Genomic DNA, 21,681 nt, shown 5'->3' with positions numbered 1-21,681 from the left:
ACAGTCACCATGACAACAGTCACCATGACAACAGTCACCATGACAACAGTCACCATGACAACAGTCATATTGACAACAGTCACCATGACAACAGTCACCATGACAACAGTCATATTGACAACAGTCACCATGACAACAGTCACCATGACAACAGTCACCATGACAACAGTCACCATGACAACAGTCACCATGACAACAGTCATATTGACAACAGCCACCATGACAACAGTCACCATGACAACAGTCATATTGACAACAGCCACCATGACAACAGTCACCATGACAACAGTCACCATGACAACAGCCACCATGACAACAGTCACCATGACAACAGTCACCATGACAACAGTCACCATGACAACAGTCATATTGACAACAGTCACCATGACAACAGTCACCATGACAACAGTCACCATGACAACAGTCACCATGACAACAGTCACTATGACAACAGTCACCATGACAACAGTCACTATGACAACAGTCACTATGACAACAGTCATATTGACAACAGTCACCATGACAACAGTCACCATGACAACAGTCATGTTGACAACAGTCACCATGACAACAGTCACCATGACAACAGTCACCATGACAACCGTCATATTGACAACAGTCACCATGACAACAGTCACCATGACAACAGTCACCGTGACAACAGTCACCATGACAACAGTCATATTGACAACAGTCACCATGACAACAGTCACCATGACAACAGTCATATTGACAACAGTCACCATGACAACAGTCACCATGACAACAGTCACCATGACAACCGTCATATTGACAACAGTCACCATGACAACAGTCACCATGACAACAGTCACCGTGACAACAGTCACCATGACAACAGTCACCATGACAACAACCACCATGACAACAGCCACCATGACAACAGCCACCATGACAACAGTCACCATGACAACAGTCATATTGACAACAGCCACCATGACAACAGTCACCATGACAACAGTCACCATGACAACAGTCACCATGACAACAGTCACCATGACAATAGTCACCATGACAACAGTCACCATGACAACAGTCATATTGACAACAGTCACCATGACAACAGTCACCATGATTACAGTCACTATGACAACAGTCACTATGACAACAGTCATATTGACAACAGTCACCATGACAACAGTCACCATGACAACAGTCACCATGACAACAGTCACCATGACAACAGTCATATTGACAACAGTCACCATGACAACAGTCACCATGACAACAGTCACCATGACAACAGTCACCATGACAACAGTCACCATGACAACAGTCACCATGACAACAGTCACCATGACAACAACCACCATGACAACAGCCACCATGACAACAGCCACCATGACAACAGTCACCATGACAACAGTCATATTGACAACAGCCACCATGACAACAGTCATCATGACAACAGTCACCATGACAACAGTCACCATGACAACAGTCACCATGACAATAGTCACCATGACAACAGTCACCATGACAACAGTCACCATGACAACAGTCATATTGACAACAGTCACCATGACAACAGTCACCATGATTACAGTCACTATGACAACAGTCACTATGACAACAGTCATATTGACAACAGTCACCATGACAACAGTCACCATGACAACAGTCACCATGACAACAGTCACCATGACAACAGTCACTATGACAACAGTCACCATGACAACAGTCACCATGACAACCGTCATATTGACAACAGTCACCATGACAACAGTCACCATGACAACAGTCACCATGACAACAGTCACCATGACAACAGTCACCATGACAACAACCACCATGACAACAGCCACCATGACAACAGCCACCATGACAACAGTCACCATGACAACAGTCATATTGACAACAGCCACCATGACAACAGTCACCATGACAACAGTCACCATGACAACAGTCACCATGACAACAGTCACCATGACAATAGTCACCATGACAACAGTCACCATGACAACAGTCATATTGACAACAGTCACCATGACAACAGTCACCATGATTACAGTCACTATGACAACAGTCACTATGACAACAGTCATATTGACAACAGTCACCATGACAACAGTCACCATGACAACAGTCACCATGACAACAGTCACCATGACAACAGTCATATTGACAACAGTCACCATGACAACAGTCACCATGACAACAGTCACCATGACAACAGTCACCATGACAACAGTCACCATGACAACAGTCACCATGACAACAACCACCATGACAACAGCCACCATGACAACAGCCACCATGACAACAGTCACCATGACAACAGTCATATTGACAACAGCCACCATGACAACAGTCATCATGACAACAGTCACCATGACAACAGTCACCATGACAACAGTCACCATGACAATAGTCACCATGACAACAGTCACCATGACAACAGTCACCATGACAACAGTCATATTGACAACAGTCACCATGACAACAGTCACCATGATTACAGTCACTATGACAACAGTCACTATGACAACAGTCATATTGACAACAGTCACCATGACAACAGTCACCATGACAACAGTCACCATGACAACAGTCACCATGACAACAGTCACCATGACAACAGTCACTATGACAACAGTCACCATGACAACAGTCACTATGACAACAGTCACTATGACAACAGTCATATTGACAACAGTCACCATGACAACAGTCACCATGACAACAGTCATATTGACAACAGTCACCATGACAACAGTCACCATGACAACAGTCACCATGACAACCGTCATATTGACAACAGTCACCATGACAACAGTCACCATGACAACAGTCACCATGACAACAGTCACCATGACAACAGTCACCATGACAACAACCACCATGACAACAGCCACCATGACAACAGCCACCATGACAACAGTCACCATGACAACAGTCATATTGACAACAGCCACCATGACAACAGTCACCATGACAACAGTCACCATGACAACAGTCACCATGACAACAGTCACCATGACAATAGTCACCATGACAACAGTCACCATGACAACAGTCATATTGACAACAGTCACCATGACAACAGTCACCATGATTACAGTCACTATGACAACAGTCACTATGACAACAGTCATATTGACAACAGTCACCATGACAACAGTCACCATGACAACAGTCACCATGACAACAGTCACCATGACAACAGTCATATTGACAACAGTCACCATGACAACAGTCACCATGACAACAGTCACCATGACAACAGTCACCATGACAACAGTCACCATGACAACAGTCACCATGACAACAGTCACCATGACAACAACCACCATGACAACAGCCACCATGACAACAGCCACCATGACAACAGTCACCATGACAACAGTCATATTGACAACAGCCACCATGACAACAGTCATCATGACAACAGTCACCATGACAACAGTCACCATGACAACAGTCACCATGACAATAGTCACCATGACAACAGTCACCATGACAACAGTCACCATGACAACAGTCATATTGACAACAGTCACCATGACAACAGTCACCATGATTACAGTCACTATGACAACAGTCACTATGACAACAGTCATATTGACAACAGTCACCATGACAACAGTCACCATGACAACAGTCACCATGACAACAGTCACCATGACAACAGTCACCATGACAACAGCCACCATGACAACAGTCACCATGACAACAGTCATATTGACAACAGCCACCATGACAACAGTCACCATGACAACAGTCACCATGACAACAGTCACCATGACAACAGTCACCATGACAATAGTCACCATGACAACAGTCACCATGACAACAGTCATATTGACAACAGTCACCATGACAACAGTCACCATGATTACAGTCACTATGACAACAGTCACTATGACAACAGTCATATTGACAACAGTCACCATGACAACAGTCACCATGACAACAGTCACCATGACAACAGTCACCATGACAACAGTCATATTGACAACAGTCACCATGACAACAGTCACCATGACAACAGTCACCATGACAACAGTCACCATGACAACAGTCACCATGACAACAGTCACCATGACAACAGTCACCATGACAACAACCACCATGACAACAGCCACCATGACAACAGCCACCATGACAACAGTCACCATGACAACAGTCATATTGACAACAGCCACCATGACAACAGTCATCATGACAACAGTCACCATGACAACAGTCACCATGACAACAGTCACCATGACAATAGTCACCATGACAACAGTCACCATGACAACAGTCACCATGACAACAGTCATATTGACAACAGTCACCATGACAACAGTCACCATGATTACAGTCACTATGACAACAGTCACTATGACAACAGTCATATTGACAACAGTCACCATGACAACAGTCACCATGACAACAGTCACCATGACAACAGTCACCATGACAACAGTCACCATGACAACAGTCATATTGACAACAGTCACCATGACAACAGTCACCATGACAACAGTCATATTGACAACAGTCACCATGACAACAGTCACCATGACAACAGTCACCATGACAACAGTCACCATGACAACAGTCATATTGACAACAGCCACCATGACAACAGTCACCATGACAACAGTCATATTGACAACAGCCACCATGACAACAGTCACCATGACAACAGTCACCATGACAACAGTCACCATGACAACAGTCATATTGACAACAGTCACCATGACAACAGTCACCATGACAACAGTCACCATGACAACAGTCACTATGACAACAGTCACCATGACAACAGTCACTATGACAACAGTCACTATGACAACAGTCATATTGACAACAGTCACCATGACAACAGTCACCATGACAACAGTCACCATGACAACAGTCACCATGACAACAGTCACCATGACAACAGTCACCATGACAACAGTCATATTGACAACAGTCACCATGACAACAGTCACCATGACAACAGTCACCATGACAACCGTCATATTGACAACAGTCACCATGACAACAGTCACCATGACAACAGTCACCATGACAACAGTCACCATGACAACAGTCACCATGACAACAGTCACCATGACAACAACCACCATGACAACAGCCACCATGACAACAGCCACCATGACAACAGTCACCATGACAACAGTCATATTGACAACAGCCACCATGACAACAGTCACCATGACAACAGTCACCATGACAACAGTCACCATGACAACAGTCACCATGACAATAGTCACCATGACAACAGTCACCATGACAACAGTAATATTGACAACAGTCACCATGACAACAGTCACCATGATTACAGTCACTATGACAACAGTCACTATGACAACAGTCATATTGACAACAGTCACCATGACAACAGTCACCATGACAACAGTCACCATGACAACAGTCACCATGACAACAGTCACCATGACAACAGTCATATTGACAACAGTCACCATGACAACAGTCACTATGACAACAGTCATATTGACAACAGTCACCATGACAACAGTCACCATGACAACAGTCACCATGACAACAGTCACCATGACAACAGTCATATTGACAACAGTCACCATGACAACAGTCACCATGACAACAGTCACCATGACAACAGTCACCATGACAACAGTCACCATGACAACAGTCACCATGACAACAGTCACCATGACAACAGTCACCATGACAACAACCACCATGACAACAGCCACCATGACAACAGCCACCATGACAACAGTCACCATGACAACAGTCATATTGACAACAGCCACCATGACAACAGTCATCATGACAACAGTCACCATGACAACAGTCACCATGACAACAGTCACCATGACAATAGTCACCATGACAACAGTCACCATGACAACAGTCACCATGACAACAGTCATATTGACAACAGTCACCATGACAACAGTCACCATGATTACAGTCACTATGACAACAGTCACTATGACAACAGTCATATTGACAACAGTCACCATGACAACAGTCACCATGACAACAGTCACCATGACAACAGTCACCATGACAACAGTCACCATGACAACAGCCACCATGACAACAGTCACCATGACAACAGTCATATTGACAACAGCCACCATGACAACAGTCACCATGACAACAGTCACCATGACAACAGTCACCATGACAACAGTCACCATGACAATAGTCACCATGACAACAGTCACCATGACAACAGTCATATTGACAACAGTCACCATGACAACAGTCACCATGATTACAGTCACTATGACAACAGTCACTATGACAACAGTCATATTGACAACAGTCACCATGACAACAGTCACCATGACAACAGTCACCATGACAACAGTCACCATGACAACAGTCATATTGACAACAGTCACCATGACAACAGTCACCATGACAACAGTCACCATGACAACAGTCACCATGACAACAGTCACCATGACAACAGTCACCATGACAACAACCACCATGACAACAGCCACCATGACAACAGCCACCATGACAACAGTCACCATGACAACAGTCATATTGACAACAGCCACCATGACAACAGTCATCATGACAACAGTCACCATGACAACAGTCACCATGACAACAGTCACCATGACAATAGTCACCATGACAACAGTCACCATGACAACAGTCACCATGACAACAGTCATATTGACAACAGTCACCATGACAACAGTCACCATGATTACAGTCACTATGACAACAGTCACTATGACAACAGTCATATTGACAACAGTCACCATGACAACAGTCACCATGACAACAGTCACCATGACAACAGTCACCATGACAACAGTCACCATGACAACAGTCATATTGACAACAGTCACCATGACAACAGTCACCATGACAACAGTCATATTGACAACAGTCACCATGACAACAGTCACCATGACAACAGTCACCATGACAACAGTCACCATGACAACAGTCATATTGACAACAGCCACCATGACAACAGTCACCATGACAACAGTCATATTGACAACAGCCACCATGACAACAGTCACCATGACAACAGTCACCATGACAACAGTCACCATGACAACAGTCATATTGACAACAGTCACCATGACAACAGTCACCATGACAACAGTCACCATGACAACAGTCACTATGACAACAGTCACCATGACAACAGTCACTATGACAACAGTCACTATGACAACAGTCATATTGACAACAGTCACCATGACAACAGTCACCATGACAACAGTCACCATGACAACAGTCACCATGACAACAGTCACCATGACAACAGTCACCATGACAACAGTCACCATGACAACAGTCATATTGACAACAGTCACCATGACAACAGTCACCATGACAACAGTCACCATGACAACCGTCATATTGACAACAGTCACCATGACAACAGTCACCATGACAACAGTCACCATGACAACAGTCACCATGACAACAGTCACCATGACAACAGTCACCATGACAACAACCACCATGACAACAGCCACCATGACAACAGCCACCATGACAACAGTCACCATGACAACAGTCATATTGACAACAGCCACCATGACAACAGTCACCATGACAACAGTCACCATGACAACAGTCACCATGACAACAGTCACCATGACAATAGTCACCATGACAACAGTCACCATGACAACAGTCATATTGACAACAGTCACCATGACAACAGTCACCATGATTACAGTCACTATGACAACAGTCACTATGACAACAGTCATATTGACAACAGTCACCATGACAACAGTCACCATGACAACAGTCACCATGACAACAGTCACCATGACAACAGTCACCATGACAACAGTCATATTGACAACAGTCACCATGACAACAGTCACCATGACAACAGTCATATTGACAACAGTCACCATGACAACAGTCACCATGACAACAGTCACCATGACAACAGTCACCATGACAACAGTCACCATGACAACAGTCATATTGACAACAGCCACCATGACAACAGTCACCATGACAACAGTCATATTGACAACAGCCACCATGACAACAGTCACCATGACAACAGTCACCATGACAACAGTCACCATGACAACAGTCATATTGACAACAGTCACCATGACAACAGTCACCATGACAACAGTCACTATGACAACAGTCATATTGACAACAGTCACCATGACAACAGTCACCATGACAACAGTCACCATGACAACAGTCATATTGACAACAGTCACCATGACAACAGTCACCATGACAACAGTCATATTGACAACAGTCACTATGACAACAGTCACCATGACAACAGTCATATTGACAACAGTCACCATGACAACAGTCACCATGACAACAGTCATATTGACAACAGCCACCATGACAACAGTCACCATGACAACAGTCACCATGACAACAGTCACCATGACAACAGTCATATTGACAACAGTCACCATGACAACAGTCACCATGACAGCAGTCACTATGACAACAGTCACTATGACAACAGTCATATTGACAACAGTCACCATGACAACAGTCACCATGACAACAGTCACCATGACAACAGTCACCATGACAACAGTCACCATGACAACAGTCACCATGACAACAGTCATATTGACAACAGTCACCATGACAACAGTCACCATGACAACAGTCATCATGACAACCGTCATATTGACAACAGTCACCATGACAACAGTCACCATGACAACAGTCACCATGACAACAATCACCATGACAACAGTCACTGTGACAACAGTCATATTGACAACAGTCACCATGACAACAGTCACCATGACAACAGTCACCATGACAACAGCTACCATGACAACAGTCACCATGACAACAGTCATATTGACAACAGTCACCATGACAACAGTCACCATGACAACAGTCACCATGACAACAGTCACCATGACAACAGTCATATTGACAACAGTCACCATGACAACAGTCACCATGACAACAGTCACTATGACAACAGCCACTATGACAACAGTCATATTGACAACAGTCACCATGACAACAGTCACCATGACAACAGTCACCATGACAACAGTCACCATGACAACAGTCACCATGACAACAACCACCATGACAACAGCCACCATGACAACTGCCACCATGACAACAGTCACCATGACAACAGTCATATTGACAACAGTCACCATGACAACAGTCACCATGACAACAGTCACCATGACAACAGTCACCATGACAACAGTCACCATGACAACAGTCATATTGACAACAGTCACCATGACAACAGTCACCATGACAACAGTCACTATGACAACAGCCACTATGACAACAGTCATATTGACAACAGTCACCATGACAACAGTCACCATGACAACAGTCACCATGACAACAGTCACCATGACAACAGTCATATTGACAACAGTCACTATGACAACAGTCACCATGACAACAGTCATATTGACAACAGTCACCATGACAACAGTCACCATGACAACAGTCACCATGACAACAGTCACCATGACAACAGTCACCATGACAACAGTCATATTGACAACAGCCACCATGACAACAGTCACCATGACAACAGTCATATTGACAACAGCCACCATGACAACAGTCACCATGACAACAGTCACCATGACAACAGTCACCATGACAACAGTCATATTGACAACAGTCAATATGACAACAGTCACCATGACAACAGTCACCATGACAACGGTCACTATGACAACAGTCACTATGACAACAGTCATATTGACAACAGTCACCATGACAACAGTCACCATGACAACAGTCACCATGACAACAGTCACCATGACAACAGTCACCATGACAACAGTCACCATGACAACAGTCATATTGACAACAGTCACCATGACAACAGTCACCATGACAAGTCACCATGACAACCGTCATATTGACAACAGTCACCATGACAACAGTCACCATGACAACAGTCACCATGACAACAATCACCATGACAACAGTCACTATGACAACAGTCATATTGACAACAGTCACCATGACAACAGTCATCATGACAACAGTCACTATGACAACAGTCACCATGACAACAGTCATATTGACAACAGTCACCATGACAACAGTCACCATGACAACAGTCATATTGACAACAGTCACCATGACAACAGTCACCATGACAACAGTCATATTGACAACAGTCACCATGACAACAGTCACTATGACAACAGTGATATTGACAACAGCCACCATGACAACAGTCACCATGACAACAGTCACCATGACAACAGTCACCATGACAACAGTCATATTGACAACAGTCACCATGACAACAGTCACCATGACAACAGTCACTATGACAACAGTCACTATGACAACAGTCATATTGACAACAGTCACCATGACAACAGTCACCATGACAACAGTCACCATGACAACAGTCACCATGACAACAGTCACCATGACAACAGTCACCATGACAACAGTCACCATGACAACAGTCATATTGACAACAGTCACCATGACAACAGTCACCATGATAACAGTCACCATGACAACCGTCATATTGACAACAGTCACCATGACAACAGTCACCATGACAACAGTCACCATGACAACAGTCACCATGACAACAGCCACCATGACAAGTCATATTGACAACAGTCACCATGACAACAGTCACCATGACAACAGTCATATTGACAACAGTCACCATGACAACAGTCACCATGACAACAGTCACCATGACAACAGTCATATTGACAACAGTCACCATGACAACAGTCACCATGACAACAGTCACCATGACAACAGTCACCATGACAACAGTCACCATGACAACAGCCACCATGACAACAGCCACCGTGACAACAGTCACGGTGACAACAGCCATCATGACAACAACTACCATGACAACAACCACCATGACAACAGCCACCGTGACAACAGTCACCATGACAACAGCCAACATGACAACAACCACCGTGACAACAGCCACCATGACAACAGTCACCATGACAACAGTCACCATGACAACAACCACCATGACAACAGCCACCGTGACAACAGTCACCATGACAACAGTCACCATGACAACAGCCACCATGACAACAACCACCATGACAACAGCCACCGTGACAAAAGTCACGGTGACAACAGCCACCATGACAACAGCCACCGTGACAACAGTCACGGTGACAACAGCCATCGTGACAACAGTCACGGTGACAACAGCCACCATGACAACAGCCACAGTGACAACAGTCACGGTGACAACAGCCATCATGACAACAACCACCATGACAACAACCACCATGACAACAGTCACCATGACAACAGCCACCATGACAACAGTCATATTGACAACAGTCACCATGACAACAGTCACCATGACAACAGTCACTATGACAACAGTCACTATGACAACAGTCACCATGACAACAGTCACCATGACAACAGTCACCATGACAACAGTCACTATGACAACAGTCACCATGACAACAGTCACCATGACAACAGTCACCATGACAACAGTCACCATGACAACAGTCACCATGACAACAACCACCATGACAACAGTCATATTGACAACAGTCACCATGACAACAGTCATTATGACAACAGTCACCATGACAACAGTCACCATGACAACAGTCACCATGACAACAGTCACCATGACAACAACCACCATGACAACAGCCACCATGACAACAGCCACCATGACAACAGTCACCATGACAACAGTCATATTGACAACAGCCACCATGACAACAGTCACCATGACAACAGTCACCATGACAACAGTAACCATGACAACAGTCACCATGACAACAGTCACCATGACAACAGTCACCATGACAACAGTCATATTGACAACAGTCACCATGACAACAGTCACCATGACAACAGTCATATTGACAACAGTCACTATGACAACAGTCACCATGACAACAGTCACCATGACAACAGTCACCATGACAACAGTCACCATGACAACAGTCACCATGACAACAGTCATATTGACAACAGTCACCATGACAACAGTCACCATGACAACAGTCATATTGACAACAGTCACCATGACAACAGTCACCATGACAACAGTCACCATGACAACAGACACCATGACAACAGTCATATTGACAACAGCCACCATGACAACAGTCACCATGACAACAGTCATATTGACAACAGCCACCATGACAACAGTCACTATGACAACAGTCACCATGACAACAGTCATCATGACAACAGTCATATTGACAACAGTCACCATGACAACAGTCACCATGACAACAGTCACTATGACAACAGTCACTATGACAACAGTCATATTGACAACAGTCACCATGACAAGTCACCATGACAACCGTCATATTGACAACAGTCACCATGACAACAGTCACCATGACAACAGTCACCATGACAACAATCACCATGACAACAGTCACTATGACAACAGTCATATTGACAACAGTCACCATGACAACAGTCACCATGACAACAGTCACCATGACAACAGTCATATTGACAACAGTCACCATGACAACAGTCACCATGACAACAGTCATATTGACAACAGTCACCATGACAACAGTCACCATGACAACAGTCATATTGACAACAGCCACCATGACAACAGTCACCATGACAACAGTCACCATGACAACAGTCACCATGACAACAGTCACCATGACAACAGTCACCATGACAACAGTCATATTGACAACAGTCACCATGACAACAGTCACCATGACAACAGTCACCATGACAACAGTCACCATGACAACAGTCACCATGACAACAGTCATATTGACAACAGCCACCATGACAACAGTCACCATGACAACAGTCATATTGACAACAGCCACCATGACAACAGTCACCATGACAACAGTCACCATGACAACAGTCACCATGACAACAGTCATATTGACAACAGTCACCATGACAACAGTCACCATGACAATAGTCACTATGACAACAGTCACTATGACAACAGTCATATTGACAACAGTCACCATGACAACAGTCATATTGACAACAGTCACCATGACAACAGTCACCATGACAACAGTCATATTGACAACAGTCACCATGACAACAGTCACCATGACAACAGTCACCATGACAACAGTCACCATGACAACAGTCATATTGACAACAGCCACCATGACAACAGTCACCATGACAACAGTCATATTGACAACAGCCACCATGACAACAGTCACTATGACAACAGTCACCATGACAACAGTCACCATGACAACAGTCATATTGACAACAGTCACCATGACAACAGTCACCATGACAACAGTCACTATGACAACAGTCACTATGACAACAGTCATATTGACAACAGTCACCATGACAACAGTCACCATGACAACAGTCACCATGACAACAGTCACCATGACAACAGTCACCATGACAACAGTCATATTGACAACAGTCACCATGACAACAGTCACCATGACAAGTCACCATGACAACCGTCATATTGACAACAGTCACCATGACAACAGTCACCATGACAACAGTCACCATGACAACAATCACCATGACAACAGTCACTATGACAACAGTCATATTGACAACAGTCACCATGACAACAGTCACCATGACAACAGTCACCATGACAACAGTCATATTGACAACAGTCACCATGACAACAGTCACCATGACAACAGTCATATTGACAACAGTCACCATGACAACAGTCACCATGACAACAGTCATATTGACAACAGCCACCATGACAACAGTCACCATGACAACAGTCACCATGACAACAGTCACCATGACAACAGTCACCATGACAACAGTCACCATGACAACAGTCATATTGACAACAGTCACCATGACAACAGTCACCATGACAACAGTCACCATGACAACAGTCACCATGACAACAGTCACCATGACAACAGTCATATTGACAACAGCCACCATGACAACAGTCACCATGACAACAGTCATATTGACAACAGCCACCATGACAACAGTCACCATGACAACAGTCACCATGACAACAGTCACCATGACAACAGTCATATTGACAACAGTCACCATGACAACAGTCACCATGACAATAGTCACTATGACAACAGTCACTATGACAACAGTCATATTGACAACAGTCACCATGACAACAGTCACCATGACAACAGTCACCATGACAACAGTCACCATGACAACAGTCACCATGACAACAGTCACCATGACAACAGTCACCATGACAACAGTCACCATGACAACAGTCATATTGACAACAGTCACCATGACAACAGTCACCATGACAAGTCACCATGACAACCGTCATATTGACAACAGTCACCATGACAACAGTCACCTTGACAACAGTCACCATGACAACAATCACCATGACAACAGTCATATTGACAACAGCCACCATGACAACAGTCACCATGACAACAGTCACCATGACAACAGTCACCATGACAACAGTCATATTGACAACAGTCACCATGACAACAGTCACCATGACAACAGTCACCATGACAACAGTCACCATGACAACAGTCACCATGACAACAGTCACCATGACAACAGTCATATTGACAACAGTCACCATGACAACAGTCACCATGACAACCGTCATATTGACAACAGTCACCATGACAACAGTCACCATGACAACAGTCACCATGACAACAATCACCAAGACAACAGTCACTATGACAACAGTCATATTGACAACAGTCACCATGACAACAGTCACCATGACAACAGTCACCATGACAACAGCCACCATGACAAGTCATATTGACAACAGTCACCATGACAACAGTCACCATGACAACAGTCACCATGACAACAGTCATATTGACAACAGTCACCATGACAACAGTCACCATGACAACAGTCACCATGACAACAGTCATATTGACAACAGTCACCATGACAACAGTCATTATGACAACAGTCACCATGACAACAGTCACCATGACAACAGTCACCATGACAACAGTCACCATGACAACAGTCATATTGACAACAGCCACCATGACAACAGTCACCATGACAACAGTCATATTGACAACAGCCACCATGACAACAGTCACCATGACAACAGTCACCATGACAACAGTCACCATGACAACAGTCATATTGACAACAGTCACCATGACAACAGTCACCATGACAACAACCACCATGACAACAGCCACCATGACAACAGCCACCGTGACAACAGTCACGGTGACAACAGCCATCATGACAACAACTACCATGACAACAACCACCATGACAACAGCCACCGTGACAACAGTCACCATGACAACAGCCACCATGACAACAACCACCGTGACAACAGCCACCATGACAACAGTCACCATGACAACAGTCACCATGACAACAACCACCATGACAACAGCCACCGTGACAACAGTCACCATGACAACAGTCACCTTGACAACAGCCACCATGACAACAACCACCATGACAACAGCCACCGTGACAAAAGTCACCGTGACAACAGCCACCATGACAACAGCCACCGTGACAACAGTCACGGTGACAACAGCCATCGTGACAACAGTCACGGTGACAACAGCCACCATGACAACAGCCACCGTGACAACAGCCATCATGACAACAACCACCATGACAACAACCACCATGACAACAGTCACCATGACAACAGCCACAATGACAACAGTCATATTGACAACAGCCACCATGACAACAGTCACCATGACAACAGTCACCATGACAACAGTCACCATGACAACAGTCATATTGACAACAGTCACCATGACAACAGTCACCATGACAACAGTCACTATGACAACAGTCACTATGACAACAGTCATATTGACAACAGTCACCATGACAACAGCCACCATGACAACAGTCACTATGAAAACAGTCATATTGACAACAGTCACCATGACAACAGTCACCATGACAACAGTCACCATGACAACAGTCACCATGACAACAGTCACCATGACAACAGTCACCATGACAACAGTCATATTGACAACAGTCACCATGACAACAGTCACCATGACAACAGTCACCATGACAACCGTCATATTGACAACAGTCACCATGACAACAGTCACCATGACAACAGTCACCATGACAACAATCACAATGACAACAGTCACTATGACAACAGTCATATTGACAACAGTCACCATGACAACAGTCACCATGACAACAGTCACCATGACAACAGCCACCATGACAACAGTCATATTGACAACAGTCACCATGACAACAGTCACCATGACAACAGTCACCATGACAACAGTCACCATGACAACAGTCACCATGACAACAGTCACCATGACAACAGTCATATTGACAACAGTCACCATGACAACAGTCACCATGACAACAGTCACCATGACAACAGTCACCATGACAACAGTCACCATGACAACAGTCACCATGACAACAACCACCATGACAACAGCCACCATGACAACAGCCACCGTGACATCAGTCACGGTGACAACAGCCATCATGACAACAACTACCATGACAACAACCACCATGACAACAGCCACCGTGACAACAGTCACCATGACATCAGCCACCATGACAACAACCACCGTGACAACAGCCATAATGACAACAGTCACCATGACAACAGTCACCATGACAACAACCACCATGACAACAGCCACCGTGACAACAGTCACCATGACAACAGTCACCATGACAACAGCCACCATGACAACAACCACCATGACAACAGCCACCGTGACAAAAGTCACGGTGACAACAGCCACCATGACAACAGCCACCGTGACAACAGTCACGGTGACAACAGCCATCGTGACAACAGTCACGGTGACAACAGCCACCATGACAACAGCCACCGTGACAACAGTCACGGTGACAACAGTCATCATGACAACAACCACCATGACAACAACCACCATGACAACAGTCACCATGACAACAGCCACCGTGACAACAGCCACCATGACAACAACCACCATGACAACAGCCACCGTAACAACAGTCACCATGACAACAGCCACCATGACAACAACCACCATGACAACAGTCACCATGACAACAGCCACCATGACAACAACCACCGTGACAACAGCCACCATGACAACAGTCACCATGACAACAGTCACCATGACAACAACCACCATGGCAACAGCCACCGTGACAACAGTCACCATGACAACAGCCATCATGACAACAACCACCATGACAACAACCACCATGACAACAGCCACCATGACAACAACCACCATGACAACAGCCACCGTGACAACGGTCACCATGACAACAGTCACCTTGACAACAGTCACCGTGACAACAGCCACCATGACAACAACCACCGTGACAACAGTCACCATGACAACAGCCACCATGACAACAGCCACCATGACAACAGCCATCATGACAACAGTCACATGACAACTGTCATGGTGACAACAGTGTAACATCTAGTTTTCTCTATCTACTCTGTAATGGTGAGAAAAAACAGCAAAGTAGGGAAGAAAGGAGGGGAGGAGGAGGGAAGAGAAGAGAGGGGACAGACATGGATAAGGTTGAGGGGGAACTCGTCCGTCTGGCAATAGAAAACGAGAGGCGCACAGGGAAGAGTGGAGGTAGGAGGAATGAAGGAAGGAGGAGGGGGAAGGAAGAAGGGATAAGAAGGAGTAAGGTGAGTGGACTGACTTTATTCTATCTATGCTGTTATACTATACTGATGTTCTGATGAAACCTGCCACCACCTGTCATTGAAACTAAATATAAATTCCACTTATTTATACAATGCGACAGGAACACTGCTTAATTTAGTTATCTCTCACTTCCTCATCTAGGTATCTCTATCCTTCACTCTTACTTGAGGGGACATTGATTCAAAAAGAGGACTGAACTAAAGTCAAGCTTGCAGGCAAGTCAAGCTTGTAATTTTACACATAGACATTTATTGAATCAAATTATTTCAGATTATTTCAATTTCCAGCAATTGATATTTAACACTTTGACATTCTATTATTTAACACAATATTGGCCAAATTAAAAAGTGGGAGATCACCCACTCCATTCACGCCCACACCATACATGGCTAAATGGTTCAGACTCCACTAGCTTGTCACCACTAAGACACACTTCTGGCTTAAGACAATGCATAACTGAACTCTCACCTTCTGAACTCAGACGGATACACCCTGAGGGTGTCTGGGTGTCACCCGTCAGGGTGAGGAAGCTGGCTGTCACCTTCCCTCTCTGAAAGCTTGCCTCTAACTGAATCTACCAGCCATCCCCAACGTGGGGAAGCTGTATACTCTTCCCTCGTGCCCAAATAAGGACTGAGAAGCAAAACTAGCCCTTATAGGACCCAGGCAGGTCCTGCAGTACACAAGGCCCTCCTTGTTACGTACTGCCATGTCAGCGGATTGAAGCTAGTCAACACCTCCCTCACCATCTCACACCACATCAACACGCTCACACACACACACACACACACACACACACACACACACACACACACACACACACACACACACACACACACACACACACACACACCTACAATTATGACAACAGTCACCATGACAACAGTCACCATGACAAGTCACCATGACAACAGCCACCATGACAACAGTCACCATGACCAGTCACCATGACAACAGTCACCATGACAACAGTCACCATGACAACAGTCATGATGACAACAGTCACCATGACAACAGTCACCATGACAACAGTCACCATGACAACAGTCACCATGACAACAGTCATGATGACAACAGTCACCATGACAACAGTCACCATGACAACAGTCACCATGACCACAGTCACCATGACAACAGTCACCATGACAACAGTCACCATGACAACAGTCACCATGACAACAGCCACCATGACAACAACCACCGTGACAACAGCCACCATGACAACAGTCACCATGACAACAGTCATGATGACAACAGTCACCATGACAACAGTCACCATGACAACAGTCACCATGACAACAGTCACCATGACAACAGTCATATTGACAACAGCCACCATGACAACAGTCACCATGACAACAGTCATATTGACAACAGCCACCATGACAACAGTCACCATGACAACAGTCACCATGACAACAGTCACCATGACAACAGTCATATTGACAACAGTCACCATGACAACAGTCACCATGACAACAACCACCATGACAACAGCCACCATGACAACAGCCACCGTGACAACAGTCACGGTGACAACAGCCATCATGACAACAACTACCATGACAACAACCACCATGACAACAGCCACCGTGACAACAGTCACCATGACAACAGCCACCATGACAACAACCACCGTGACAACAGCCACCATGACAACAGTCACCATGACAACAGTCACCATGACAACAACCACCATGACAACAGCCACCGTGACAACAGTCACCATGACAACAGTCACCTTGACAACAGCCACCATGACAACAACCACCATGACAACAGCCACCGTGACAAAAGTCACCGTGACAACAGCCACCATGACAACAGCCACCGTGACAACAGTCACGGTGACAACAGCCATCGTGACAACAGTCACGGTGACAACAGCCACCATGACAACAGCCACCGTGACAACAGCCATCATGACAACAACCACCATGACAACAACCACCATGACAACAGTCACCATGACAACAGCCACAATGACAACAGTCATATTGACAACAGCCACCATGACAACAGTCACCATGACAACAGTCACCATGACAACAGTCACCATGACAACAGTCATATTGACAACAGTCACCATGACAACAGTCACCATGACAACAGTCACTATGACAACAGTCACTATGACAACAGTCATATTGACAACAGTCACCATGACAACAGCCACCATGACAACAGTCACTATGAAAACAGTCATATTGACAACAGTCACCATGACAACAGTCACCATGACAACAGTCACCATGACAACAGTCACCATGACAACAGTCACCATGACAACAGTCACCATGACAACAGTCATATTGACAACAGTCACCATGACAACAGTCACCATGACAACAGTCACCATGACAACCGTCATATTGACAACAGTCACCATGACAACAGTCACCATGACAACAGTCACCATGACAACAATCACAATGACAACAGTCACTATGACAACAGTCATATTGACAACAGTCACCATGACAACAGTCACCATGACAACAGTCACCATGACAACAGCCACCATGACAACAGTCATATTGACAACAGTCACCATGACAACAGTCACCATGACAACAGTCACCATGACAACAGTCACCATGACAACAGTCACCATGACAACAGTCACCATGACAACAGTCACCATGACAACAGTCATATTGACAACAGTCACCATGACAACAGTCACCATGACAACAGTCACCATGACAACAGTCACCATGACAACAGTCACCATGACAACAGTCACCATGACAACAACCACCATGACAACAGCCACCATGACAACAGCCACCGTGACATCAGTCACGGTGACAACAGCCATCATGACAACAACTACCATGACAACAACCACCATGACAACAGCCACCGTGACAACAGTCACCATGACATCAGCCACCATGACAACAACCACCGTGACAACAGCCATAATGACAACAGTCACCATGACAACAGTCACCATGACAACAACCACCATGACAACAGCCACCGTGACAACAGTCACCATGACAACAGTCACCATGACAACAGCCACCATGACAACAACCACCATGACAACAGCCACCGTGACAAAAGTCACGGTGACAACAGCCACCATGACAACAGCCACCGTGACAACAGTCACGGTGACAACAGCCATCGTGACAACAGTCACGGTGACAACAGCCACCATGACAACAGCCACCGTGACAACAGTCACGGTGACAACAGTCATCATGACAACAACCACCATGACAACAACCACCATGACAACAGTCACCATGACAACAGCCACCGTGACAACAGCCACCATGACAACAACCACCATGACAACAGCCACCGTAACAACAGTCACCATGACAACAGCCACCATGACAACAACCACCATGACAACAGTCACCATGACAACAGCCACCATGACAACAACCACCGTGACAACAGCCACCATGACAACAGTCACCATGACAACAGTCACCATGACAACAACCACCATGGCAACAGCCACCGTGACAACAGTCACCATGACAACAGCCATCATGACAACAACCACCATGACAACAACCACCATGACAACAGCCACCATGACAACAACCACCATGACAACAGCCACCGTGACAACGGTCACCATGACAACAGTCACCTTGACAACAGTCACCGTGACAACAGCCACCATGACAACAACCACCGTGACAACAGTCACCATGACAACAGCCACCATGACAACAGCCACCATGACAACAGCCATCATGACAACAGTCACATGACAACTGTCATGGTGACAACAGTGTAACATCTAGTTTTCTCTATCTACTCTGTAATGGTGAGAAAAAACAGCAAAGTAGGGAAGAAAGGAGGGGAGGAGGAGGGAAGAGAAGAGAGGGGACAGACATGGATAAGGTTGAGGGGGAACTCGTCCGTCTGGCAATAGAAAACGAGAGGCGCACAGGGAAGAGTGGAGGTAGGAGGAATGAAGGAAGGAGGAGGGGGAAGGAAGAAGGGATAAGAAGGAGTAAGGTGAGTGGACTGACTTTATTCTATCTATGCTGTTATACTATACTGATGTTCTGATGAAACCTGCCACCACCTGTCATTGAAACTAAATATAAATTCC

At 45.3% G+C, this 21,681-nt stretch overlaps 3 protein-coding genes across 3 annotated transcripts in view; 2 read left to right on the top strand and 1 right to left on the bottom strand.

The window, feature by feature from the left end:
* The window catches only part of LOC138350867 (probable DNA-directed RNA polymerase subunit delta), a 78,355-nt gene extending 60,187 nt beyond the window's left edge, over positions 1-18,168 (bottom strand). The window contains exon 1 of the mRNA XM_069302318.1: positions 18,063-18,168. The gene's annotated coding sequence lies outside the window, so the exon portion shown is untranslated. The remainder of the gene's footprint in view (positions 1-18,062) is intronic.
* Positions 16,978-17,325, top strand: LOC138352188 (uncharacterized). Its single transcript, XM_069304461.1, has one exon. The coding sequence runs from the start codon at positions 16,978-16,980 to the stop codon at positions 17,323-17,325; it is 348 nt and encodes a 115-aa protein (XP_069160562.1).
* Positions 18,169-20,986: 2,818 nt separating the features above from the next.
* LOC138352180 (uncharacterized) lies at positions 20,987-21,334 on the top strand. Its single transcript, XM_069304451.1, has one exon. It carries the CDS (start codon positions 20,987-20,989, stop codon positions 21,332-21,334), a length of 348 nt encoding a protein of 115 aa, XP_069160552.1.
* The last annotated feature ends 347 nt before the right edge of the window (positions 21,335-21,681 follow it).

This window comes from Procambarus clarkii, chromosome 5, assembly GCF_040958095.1.
Source record: "Procambarus clarkii isolate CNS0578487 chromosome 5, FALCON_Pclarkii_2.0, whole genome shotgun sequence".
Lineage (NCBI taxonomy): Eukaryota > Metazoa > Arthropoda > Malacostraca > Decapoda > Cambaridae > Procambarus > Procambarus clarkii.
The sequence above is the reverse complement of the archived record's forward strand: the minus strand, read 5'-3'. Positions and strand labels throughout refer to the sequence as shown.